The sequence below is a fragment of the Pogona vitticeps genome, chromosome 4 (genome assembly GCF_051106095.1).
Source record: "Pogona vitticeps strain Pit_001003342236 chromosome 4, PviZW2.1, whole genome shotgun sequence".
In the NCBI taxonomy this organism is placed as follows: domain Eukaryota; kingdom Metazoa; phylum Chordata; class Lepidosauria; order Squamata; family Agamidae; genus Pogona; species Pogona vitticeps.
The window spans coordinates 194,055,500-194,068,254 of NC_135786.1; the positions used below are offsets into that span (position 1 = coordinate 194,055,500).

Sequence of the window (12,755 nt, forward strand, 5' to 3'; positions counted from 1 at the left end):
ACTTAATTCACAAGTTCTGCATTTTAACCCTATTTCTCAGCAGTTTAACTAGGTATAATAAGAGTTAACATCACATACATCCCCAGCTCCCTCCAGTCGGAGGTCTTACTCATTTGTACAAGCCACGGCTATCTGACAGGCTCCATAATATCTTATTAAATATGGTATAACCAATCCTCCTCTTATGGTTGGCCCATATTTTACACTATTTATAAATGTTAAGGTTTTATCATTCCCTGATATAAACTTTTTTAAAATTACCAGATTTTTTTTAACATTTTGTTGTAAAGGAATATTTTGGAAGAAAAATAAAGATTTTGGTAATATGTGACCTTTTACTATCACAAATCTACGTAATAAAGATAAATTTAATCTATCCCATTTCTTATTTTTCTCCTTTATAGAAATAAACATATTCTTACAATTTCAATATGTTAATTGATTTATATGTTTTGTTAGCCAGATTCTTAGACTAGAATAACAAAAATCTAAGTTAGACATTACCTTACTTTGTTTTTTCTTTCTTTCTTTCTTTTTTTAACTAAAGAAATGTTTATACAGAGTTTAGATTTTTGGTAGTTAATTTTCAATCCTGTATGGCAGTTTTCCCAATATGTATTTTAATATCTCTATATTTTGTAATGGATTCTCAAGTAATGTTGTCAGCATACACATTAATTTTATGCTGTTAAATTTAACTTTTATACCAATAACATCAACATTTTCTCTAATATAAATAGAAAGTGGCCAAAAGAAATATTATAAGAGATAATGGATCCCCTTTTCTTGTTCCCCTATGTACCCCTAGCTTCTCAGATTCTATTCCATTAATCATCACTATGGCACATGGTCCTTAATACAGATTTTTTTAGAACTATAGTATTTCACCCATATTCACCCTCTCCATAAGGTCAAACATATATCTCCATACAAGACGATCAGTTTCAGTAGCAGAAGATTTATTACCAATGATGGTTTGCCAAGGTGCACTTATTTCTTACACTATCATTGCTCTTGTACTTGTAGCTGCTATTTGATTTTGATGGGGAAATGACTAAATGGCAAAGCAAGAACTCAATGAATTGAACCAATCACTCATTTTTGGCAAAATTAATGACTAGACACATATACTCTCAGCCATCCATCTTTTTTTGTGTGTAGTTTTTTATTCACACAGAACAAAAAACAAGACAAATAGAAACAAGAAAAAAAGAAAGGGGGAAAAAAGGAAAAAGAACTAACCTCTAAGACTAACCCCACTCCCCTTTGGAGTCCGAGACTCCAGCTTCGTTAACCCATCTGCTCCCCCAATTTCATTTCCAGTATGTGCTAAGTAGATATACATACATCATAAACTTTGCCCTACACTCCTGTCTTCTTCTGGGCCCAAGAATATATTAGTTCCCAGCTTTGTTTTACATAGTCTCTTGGTTGTTCCCGTCGTGCTTCTGATAGAGTGTCCAGTTCTGCTATACCCCATAACTTCTTTAACAGCTCTTCTATCACTGGAACCTCTTCGGTTTTCAATTTTTGGGCCCAGAGTAGTCTAGCTGCTGTGAGTATATATATAAGACAATGCTTCAATTTATTATCATTAATGCCTGATATGACATTCAATAATGCCATTTTAGATTTTATATCTAATTTCTGCTGGGTAATTTCTTTTGCTACATCCCATACCTGTGTCCAATAATTTTTTCGCATGTCCACCACATATAATAATAAGTTCCTGCATTCTTTTTACACTTCCAGCATATATTGCTGTTAACCTCTGATATTTTTGCTAATCTTACAGGTGTGTAATGCCAACTGTAGAACATTTTAAGGATATTTTCTCTAATATTTGCTGGTTTAAGCATCCTATAGCTTTCTTTCCACATCTTAGTCCAATCATCAAGATCCATACTGTATCCAAATTTTTTTTGCCCATTTTACCATTGTCTCTTTCACCCTCTCATCCTCTAAATCATATTATACTAAGTATGTATACATTTTTTGATTATTCTTTCATCCGTATTTATCCACAATCTATCCACTTGTACTTTACCCTCAAAGAAACCCACCATCCTATCTTTTTTGTATCTTGATTTTAATTTTACCATTGACCACCAATCAACAGCTATACCCATTTGTTCAAGCTCTTGTTTGTCCTTTTTCTTCTGCTCATTAGTTAACAGATTTTCATATGTAGTCAGCATTCCTTTCTGGTTCAGGGCTTTTAATGTATGGGTCCCACCCACAATGGGATTTTCTCGTAAATTTGTGCTTGAAATCAGCCATCCATCTTAATCTGGCATCTGATCTGACTCTCCAATCAAGAGTTCTGTGGTAAGCCTTACTGGCTGGTTTGTTTCAGGAAACAGGCAAGAAAACACTTCCACGGCTCATTATTTTTCTTCTTTTCTACCAGCTTTTAACATTTCATGGTCTACAGATACTTCTGGGCAAGATACAAGGAGACATTCTTTTACAAAAGTTGAACTCCTATTTCACAGGCTGTCCATTAAGTAAAAATGTCCTTTGCCGTCAGTTTATTTTTTAAAAAAAGATATAATCATGAACAACAAAAGCGAATACTCATACTGGACTTACATGTTGGGATCCCCAAAGGATCAATCTTATCTGCCATGTTTTTAAAATATGCCTGAAATCAATAAGGAAATTCAGCTAAAGTTTAAGCTGAGGAAACACATAACATTTTTTTAATTCTTTCCTAATCTAGAAGTAATTGTGAATAACTTTCAGAATGCTAGTGGGCCAGCCATTATCCAGCAAAAGGAAATTGATTTCAGGTAATTGCTAGGGGACAGATAAATTGGAAGGTGGATCAATGTTCTAGAGTTTGGTCTCATGGTGTTTAAAGTATCAGTCTTTCTGATAGGAAACACTGGAAGATAATGAAGTGATGATAGCAATGTTCTGGAATAATTGCTACAAGCTTTTCTTGGTTTACTAGCAATCATATCATATTCACTGCTACTGAGGAAGAGCGGAGGACAAGTACAAGTAGCTCCAGAGCTAATGAAGTGGATGGTCCAAAGCCGAAAGGATGCTCAGCTGCAGATATGTCTGGAAGTGAAAGGAAAGTCCAATGCTGCAAAGAAAAATACTGCATAGGAACCTGGAATGTAAGATCTGTTGGTACTGTGTAGAGCTTCTCCATCTTTGTCTGCAGAGAATATAATCAATCTGATTTTGGTATTGCCTATTTGGTGATGTCCATGTACAGAGTCGCCTCTTGTGTTGTTGGAAAAGAGTATTTGTGATGACCAGCTTGTTCTCTCTTGACAGAACATAATTAACCTTTGCCCTGTTTCATTTTGAACTCAAAGACCAACTTCCCTGTTGTTCCTTTTATTTCTTGACTCCCTGCTTTAGCATTCCAGTCCCCTATAATGAGAAGAACATCTTTCTTTGGTGTCAGTTCTAGACGGCATTGTAAGTCTTCATAGAATTATTTCAGCTCTTCAGCATCGGTGGTTGATGCATAAACTTGGATTACTTTGATGTTGAAAGGTCTGCCTTGGATTTGTATTGAAATCATTCTATCATTTTTGAGATTGTATCCCAGTGCAGCTTATCCCACTGTTTTGTTGACTATGAGGGCTACTCCATTTTTTCTATAGGAGTCTTGCTTACAGTAGTAGATATGATAATTGTCTGAATTGAATTCATCCATTCCTGTCAATTTTACTTCACCAATGTCCAGGATGTCAATGTTTATTCCTGCCATCTCATTTTTCACCACATCCAGCTTACCAATAGAGGGCCTTCTTAAATCAACAGTGCAAAGAAATGGAGAAAATAATAGAAAAGGGGAAAAAACAGATCTGTTCAAGAAAATTGGAGATATCAAATGAACATTTTGTGCAAAGATGGATATGATAAAGGACAAAGATGGGAGGGACCTAACAGAAGCAGAAGACATCAAGAAGAGGTGGCAAAAATAAACAGAGGAATTATACCAGAAAGATTTGGATGTCTCGGACAACCCAGATAGTGTGGTTGCTGACCTTGAGCCAGACATCCTGGAGAGTGAAGTCAAGAGGGCTTTAGAAAGCACGGCTAACAACAAAGCAAGAGGACGTGATGGCATACCAGTCAAACTATTTAAAGTCTTAAAAGATGATGCTGTTAAGGTACTACACTCAATAACCCAGCAAGTTTGGAAAATTCAGCAGTGGCCAGAGGACTGGAAAAGATCGGTCTACATCCCAATCCCAAAGAAGGGTAGTGCCAAAGAATGCTCCAATTACCGTACAATTGCACCCATTTCCCACACTAGCAAGGTTATGCTCAAAATCCTCCAAGGTAGGCTTCAGCAGTATGTGGACTGAATTCCCAGAAATACAAGCTGGATTTCAAAGGGGCAAAGGAACTAGAGACCAAATTGCTAACATGCTCTGGATTATAGAGAAAGCCAGAAAGTTCCAGAAAAACATCTACTTCTGCTTCACTGACTATGCAAATGTCTTTGACTGTGCAGATGACAGCAAACTATGGCAAGTTCTTAAAGAAATGGGAGTGCCTGACCACCTTATCTATCTCCAGAGAAACCTATACTTGGGATCGGAAGCAACAGTTAGAACTGGATATGGAACAACTGATTGGTTCAAGATTGCCGGAAGAAATATCAACAACCTCAGATATGCAGATGATACCACTTTGATGGCAGAAAGTGAGGAGGAATTAAAGAACCTCTTAATGAGGGTGAAAGAGGAGAGCACCAAAATGGTCTGAAGCTCAACATCAAAAAAACTAAGATCATGGCCACTGGTCACATCGCCTCCTGGCAAATAGAAGGGGAAAATATGGAGGCAGTGACAGATTTTGCTTTCTTGGGCCCCATGATCACTGCAGATGGTGACAGCAGCCACAAAATTAAAAGACACCTGCTTCTTGGGAGGAAAGGGCCGGTCTACCCCCTTCAGGAAAGCCTGAAGGCGGCGATTGGCGGCGGCGGGGGACCCCTGGGAAGTCTCCCATGGCGGTGGTTAAGCTCTGGGAGGCCTCCAAAGGCGGTGGCAGGGGACCCCTGAGAGGCCCCCGGCAGTGGTGGGGAAGCCCCGGGAGGCATCTGAAGATGGCGATCTGCGGCGGTGGGGGACCCCCAAGAGGCCTCCCCATGGCAGCGGGCAAAACCTGGGAGGCCTCCAAAGGTGGCGATGGCAGCTGCTTCGGACCCTTGAGAGGCCTCTGGCAACAGCAGAGAAGCCCTGGGAGGTCTTCATAAGCAGCGATGGTAGCGGCACCAGAAGCCTGGGAGGCTGAGCCTCCCTTTCTCTAACCGTTGGGGCAAAAGAAGCACCCTCGGTGACACCAACGGTTAAGTTTTATTTTATTTTCCCACCCTTTTCCCTGACTGTTTCTGTTCATAAGTCAAAGCTCCAGCTGCAAGTCAAAGCAAAATTTTGTGGCTGGAGCTGTTCGTAAGTCAAATTGTTCGTAGGTCAGGGCGTTTGTAAGTCAAGGCACCACTGTATAAACTTTTATGGATACTGTCACTTCTTCAGATGCATGAAATAGGCATGTTTTTCTTTTGTAAAATACAACAGAGCACTTGCTGGCAAATCATGGCCTGCATCACACTGAAAGATGTGATGTATGAATCCTTAATGCTTTGAATAACACTATTATCTTCTGTGTACCTGCAGCAGGTTAACACTGTCATCAACAACATTGGATCTATAGTCTTCCCAATGTGATACTGTGATAGGGTTCGTTGTCAGCATCTGACAGTTCCTTAGTTTTGGCGGGAAATGATAAGAGAGATGTTTCTTTAACATCAAACTCTTTATTAAGAGAACTCTTAGGTTTCTCAACAATAACTTCTCTAAGGTCAACGTGACCAAAGTCTACAGGAAAATCTGTCCTTTATAAAGGTAAATTTCCTCCATAGCTTTCTTTCCTCAACAGGGAGACTGTCCAAATCTCTCCTGATCGGTTGGTTTTCTCAAGCATCCACTCCTCATTGTGCATAAAGCCCTGCAGCAGGGCTGACGAGTCTCCCTCAGGTGACTTCTGATTCAGCTGCAGAGGTCCTGGATGGATTACCTTCCTCCAAGGACCCCAGCCTCGAGGATACACCAGCATGGTCCATTCTTCTGGCCCTAAACCTTCTATTGGTATTTTTACCTCACCCTCTTTTCTATCTGGCACTATACTCTCACACCTTCCATCTCTTGTCTCTTTCTTCTGTGGTATTTTAAACACTTTCGGTCCTTCCTCCTCCTCCTGCCACTCGTCTTCCAAAACCACCACCTTTTTTGTCTCCCCTGATTTTTACCCCTCCTCCGTCATCAAGAATACATCTACCCCCTTCTTCATCTTCTCCAACTCCTCCCCCTTTTCTCCCACCTTCAGCACTTTCAACTGCTCTGTAACCTTCTCTATTTCTGTATCTCCATCCTCTCTATCCCTATCCTTCTCTATAGACATGTGAGGGGATGGCTCACTCTCTCTCTCTCCTGCTCTTTTATTCTGCAGCTCACAGATACACAATCATTTTGCAATATCCAGTATCCAAGATAAAACATAAAGAGATGCAAACAGCACATCAGGAATGACTGTACGTGTAATTAAAAATTAATAGAAGAACATTTCAGTCTCCCATTTGTGACTTCAGATGACCATTTCTGAATAAACGAAGTCCAAGGACAAAAATTACATTCAGACATCTGTTTACAAAATTAAGAGCAGAAATAGGCATCATCCAGCACCCAAGACAATTTTTTCCTGCTTCTAATATGGCCCCATTGCACTATATACTGCCTTCCCCCCAATAAAAAGAAAACGGTGGCATGGTTTTCAAATACCTTTTAGCTAATATATAGCTATTTTTATATATTTTTTTAAATATAAGTTTTAAATGTGTAGCTATTTTAAAGTTAACCTGCCATATTTATATTTATTTAGTAGTCACTATTATTTTCAGCAGTAATTTCTATGTAAATCATAATGTGTTTTGTTTGTTTGTTTGCTTGTTTGGGGTTCTTTTTGCCTTAACTGACCTACTGTATTTGCCGGCGTACAAGATGACTTTTTGGGCCCCCAAAAAATGCCTCCAAGTGGGGGGGTCATCTTGTACACCGGGTGCACTACATTTGGGCTCACTCGCCCGCCACCCGCCTCTTTCCCTTTTCCTCCTCCTCCTGCCGCCCCCTCAGCCTCTTGCCCTCTTCCTCGCCCTCAGCCAGAGCCCACCGCCCCGCGCACGTTGAGCCAGCGGCTCGCTCGCTCGCCCGCCACCCCCGTTTCCCCTCCTCTTATTCCTCCTCCTCCTCCTCCTGGCGCCCCCTCAGCCTCTTGCCCTCTTCCTTGGCCAGAGCCCGCCGCCCCACGTGCGCTGAGCCAGCGGCGCGCACGCTCGCCCGCCACCCCCATTTCCCCTCTTCTTCCTCCTCCTCCTCCTGCCGCCCCCCTCAGCCTCTTGCCCTCTTCCTCGACCTCCCGCTGCTGAGCCAGCGCGCTCGCCCACCTGCCACCCTCCGTTTCCCCTCTTCCTCCTCCTCCTCCTGCCTCCGCCCACCCAGGATCTTCCTGTTGGGGGGGTCATCTTATACAGCCACTCGCCTTGTAGGCTGGCAAATACGGTAACTGATTAAGGAAGCTTTTTGCAGCCAGATATCCAACTCACTAACCTACCTAGCCTTTGTTAATGCATACTGTTCAAATAATTATTAATAAATGTAGTTAGTCGTAATATTTCTATTTTCACTTACTTCACAGATTACAAAGCAGTCACCAGGTGTATCCATCTGACAAATGAGCTAACACTTCATGGATATGATGAAGTAGACAGTTTCCACAAAAGCATCAAGTCCAACAGTTACTCTTTAACAGCGGCCCCAACATTTTTAACCCCATGGACCGTTTGGGGAAGGCAGGCCATGCCCCACACTTGTGCACATGCGTGAAGGAACAGGCACGCTCTCACCAATTAATGGTTACATAATATATGAAGCACTTATAATCTCAACTCATAGACAGGGCATATGTTGGTATTTAGAAGAATCAAAGTTGGAATAACAGAATTTTAGTGATTGCTTTCAAATAAAAATTAGATGGAATCAGGGATGCTTTCAAATGAACAGCTCCAAATGAACAGCTCTTAACATCTCAACCAAAGAGCATTCTGAAGCTTTTCTATCTTCTCCTGTCTGAAAATGTTTCAGAATGACAGTGCAGACTTTTTCAAATAAAAAAATTACTGAAACCATGAAAGAGTTGTTAATATGCTTTTACTTTTACTCCATGTCTAATCACAAAAATAACTTATATAGCCCAATCTGAAATTCAGTGGCAGAGAAATCTAATAATTTCCTCTTAACAGTGAGACTAGATAATTTATCCCATCCACAACATTTGGAAATCTACATCAAAAACATGCAGGACTTAGGTGGGGAAGGATATGGGCGGGGACTGAATGATACCTGTAATCAAGATAACGTGCAGTACATATATTTATGATACTAACAGAATATGTTGAAAGCCTGACCAAGGTTACTGATAAGGAATCTGCCTCTAGCCATTCCAACAAATCATACACAGTGCAAATCAAGTTATCTATTCTCTAATGCTTTGAAAACATTTTAAAATAATAGTACTATTATGGTTGCAGTAATGGACACTGATGCTTTTTGTTTCTTTTTAAAACAGTCAAACCTTTATACAGGTTTTGCCATCTCTAAAAAAAACATTTTATGACCAAAAAGGAAAAGAGAAGAAAAAAGAATCAATACACTTACTTATCAAAACTATCACTATATTTTATGAAGCTCTCCAGTTTTTCCTTGGCATATTCTACTACATCTTGATGAAGTTCAATTCCATGATTTATTCCAAAAGGCCCTGTAAATTAAAAATCAGCAGTATATAAACCTTATATATAAAGCTGGACATAGAATGTGTGTGCTAAATAACATTATGAAAGTGTTTGAAAGCAGAGAAATGGATAACACTCTGTACATGTGTTTCTCATGGGTGAGTTGGGACTAAAGAAAGTTTTTTGGTAAATCAGGAGTTAGGCTCAGGATGATAGATGACCTGTGTGAACATTTTTTGGTCAGGACTCATGGTTTCAAATAAGAGACAAGCTAAAGAATACAAAAGTGTCTATCTGCATGAAAGCGAGTACAGAAAGTTTCATGCTGCTATGAATGGTGGTACTTACTGTAAGACATTCATTAAATACTGGAAGGAGGACATCCTAAAGAGAGGATTATTCCTCTAACTCACTTTGTTAGGCAGGGACTAATCACATGGGTTCAGAATTCTTTCTAGTGTCAGAGACAACACTGACTCAACAGTCCTGTCTCCTTTGCTAGAAACACAGAAAGAAGGCAGGAAGGAAAAAAAACAATCCAGGACTTCTCCCTTAAATAAGATGCTACCATATTCCCCTTTCATATTTTGCAAGGGTGAGCATGGTGTCTTCTTTGCACTACAAAAAATTACAATCTCACAGTAAATAATGTTCCTTTCTCATTTACTGGAGGACATCCTAAAAGTGGAACTTACCTATGACATTATTACCCAGGAAGGAAGGCTCTATCCAAGGAAAGAAATCTACATTATGAGACTGGTGCAGATTTTAATATTATTAATCCAAACTTAGCTGTAATGCAAGTGCAGAACAAAGCAGGTTTTCATTGCATTCATTCATTACATTGTATTCATTAAGAATATCAAAATATTATCTGATGTTGAAAGAAGAAAGTATGTGAAGGTCATACATACATACATACACACATACACACATACACACATACACACATACACACACACACACATACATACATACATACATACATACATACATACATACATACATACATACATACATACATACATACATACATACATACAGTGGTGCCTCACATAGCGACGTTAATCCGTGCAGCAAAAATCGCTGCTAAGCGATTTCGGCGCTATGTGATTTTAAAAAGCCCATAGAAATGCATTAAAACCTGTTTAATGCGTTCCTATGGGCTTAAAACTCAGCTTAAAGCGAAGATCCTCCATACGGCAGCCATTTTCGCTGCCTCTTAAACACGGAATCCGTCCCTACACACAGCGGGCAGGCATTTTTTACCTGGCGGCCATTTCGGAACCGCCGATCAGCTGTTAAAAATCATTGCTTTGTGATGATCGGTTAGCGAAACAGGGAACCAATCATTGCAAAGTGAAAAAAGCCCCATTTAAAACATTGCAATGCAATCACTTTTGCGATCGCAAAAACTTAATCGCTATGCAGTTTCGTCGCTAAACAGAGCGCCCGTTAAGCGAGGCACCACTTAAGAAGATTCAATTATGGGATGGTTTTCTTATTCTCCACATTTTGTTACTCTTCCCGCAACCAGCAGTGATTTTTACAATTGTACAACAGATTACTATTCCTTCTATAGCTGTATCTGCATACAGCCTGCTTTGTGCTTCTTTTATTCAACTGGAGTTTAATGTTAGGGTGAAATAATGTTTATATGAACTTCTCCAATGCGCACCATGAAAGCAAAAGCAAAACAGGACAAAACTCCTTCACAAACACCTAGTAACAAGGCAACAGGAACACAGGTTAGATTCTTGTTTTATATAAAAAAACTATTTTGGAAAGTTATCAATACTTAAATTGGTTGTTGTGGGTTTTTCGGGCTCTTTGGTATACTTAAATTGATTGGTATATTCCAAACACCACAGTTATCCCAGAGCACTTTCTTTAGAAGGCCTTAGAATGAAAATTTTCTCCTCATATGGCTTCATATCAGTGCACCCAATATCTACAGACCACATCAGAAATGTACTGAATACTGCTAGTGCATGCAGGCTTTCAGAATAGCAGAAATTGAATAATAAAACCATCTAAAGCCGTCTTCACATCAGTAGGCACTTGAGATTCTACTTTTTCTATTGGTGGCAAGTGATTAGTGAGAGCTAGTAAAGAAATTGCTTCTAGAAGTGCCTTTAGGATGTCTATATCTACTACACTGAACCACCTACGAAAAAGACAATTCTCCATTGCTATTAAGGAAATGGTAGATGGATTTAAAGTGCAGAAAATACTTGGGAAAATTATCAGAACCTTTATAATGGGAACCTACAATAAAAAAAACTGCACCGTGGAGTGCTGCTGTTCAAAATTCCAATCAATTTCATTCCTCTATTCAATTCTGCTCCACCCAACATCAGTAGGTCAGGTCAGCACTCCATAGACACAAAGCATTATCAGTCTCGGCTGTCTTGTCTACACCAGTTAGAGTTAGGATTCTGATTCCTCTCAATCTTCTAATAATTCCCTCTTTTGTATGGCTGGTACTATTTTGGCTATGTATGCACACTCATAGCCTGAAAATCGGAAACAGAGAGAACTATTACTTGTACAAAGACTATTAAACCACTTTCTCTGGACCGTGTAAGCAAATTGTAGATAAACAATACTATTAATCATCTAACAGTTAATTTCTCCCATCGAAACTGTCAAATACCACACAAGATAATAATTTACACCCCACTAGAGGGAGCAGCAAATCAGCAGCCTTGCTTTTGTTTATTCTAGCAAGAAAATGTGTATTTTCTTTCAGATTTTAGGTGACCCCTAAAATTATACTGTTAAATAATTTAATAACTACATAAAATATTTCTTGCAATTTTAATGTATTTCACCTTTCTCTTAATTTTCAGGAATCAAGGTGGGTTTTTTGAACAAGGGACAAATCTATGTAATATTTATGACTGAATCTCCATATAGATACATGTGATTAAAGGCAGCTGCAGGATTTCCCACTTTGGAAGAGGGCAGAGGTACCATGGAGCAGAGGTGTGCTGCGTCCTCATCAATATCCTCTCCTTTTCATATTGAAAAAGACTGACTGGTCCTTACATAATACAAATGCAGGATCAAGTGATACCTTTATTTGACCCAAGAAACACTGAATAAACAGCTTCTGACATTAAGCCATCTTCTACAGGCTGTGCACCAGTATTTTGTAGATACAGCGGGGGGGGGGGGGAAGGGGATTCTCATTTTTTCCCCTGTCCTATATACAAAATATATATATTCCGAGGTGAATAGACTAAATTAGAAACCTTGTGTTTCAAAATAATGCAATGCTGGGGGCAGGGGGAATGTAGGTTATTTGGTGGGTCTTTGTTTGATGAGTTAAGAGGAGAAATCTAGTCAACTGCTCCCTGGGGTGGAGTTTGAAACCACACCCCCAATGGCATTTGCTGACTGGTTTTAATTAACCTAAAGAAGCTGATAACGCACAATCTGCAATGAATTTTAGGGAATTAGATAGATAGATAGATAGATAGATAGATAGATAGATAGATAGATAGATAGATAGATAGATAGATAGATAGATAGATAGATAGATAGATAGATAGATAGATAGATAGATAGATAGATAGATAGATAGATAGATAGATAGATAGATAGACAGACAGACAGACAGACAGACAGACAGACAGACAGACAGACAGACAGACAGACAGACAGACAGACAGACATCTCCATAATCCACAAAATCATGGTGCACAGACTAAAAAAGGATTAATATCAAAAGTTAGCTGTTTTTTGTTTGTTTGTTTTAGAGGTCTAATAAAGGTGTCACCTGCTCTTTAATTCCCTTTCAAATTGTTATTAAATGCACTGGGAAAAACACAAAGTTACAGATGGCACAGAAAGACTAACTGTAGTTCAGCAAAGTACTGCTATCCAAAATGTTTTATTCTACTCACAGCTGCTTTTAACCAGAAGC

General features: G+C 39.3%; 1 protein-coding gene across 6 annotated transcripts in view; it reads right to left on the reverse strand.

The window, feature by feature from the left end:
* PCMTD1 (protein-L-isoaspartate (D-aspartate) O-methyltransferase domain containing 1) overlaps window positions 1-12,755 on the reverse strand; it is a 68,137-nt gene that overhangs the window by 30,494 nt on the left and 24,888 nt on the right. For all 6 annotated transcript variants that reach the window (XM_078393738.1, XM_078393735.1, XM_078393740.1 and 3 more), the window contains exon 4: window positions 8,748-8,850. In XM_078393738.1, the coding sequence (XP_078249864.1) occupies window positions 8,748-8,850 (103 nt within the window). The remainder of the gene's footprint in view (window positions 1-8,747; window positions 8,851-12,755) is intronic.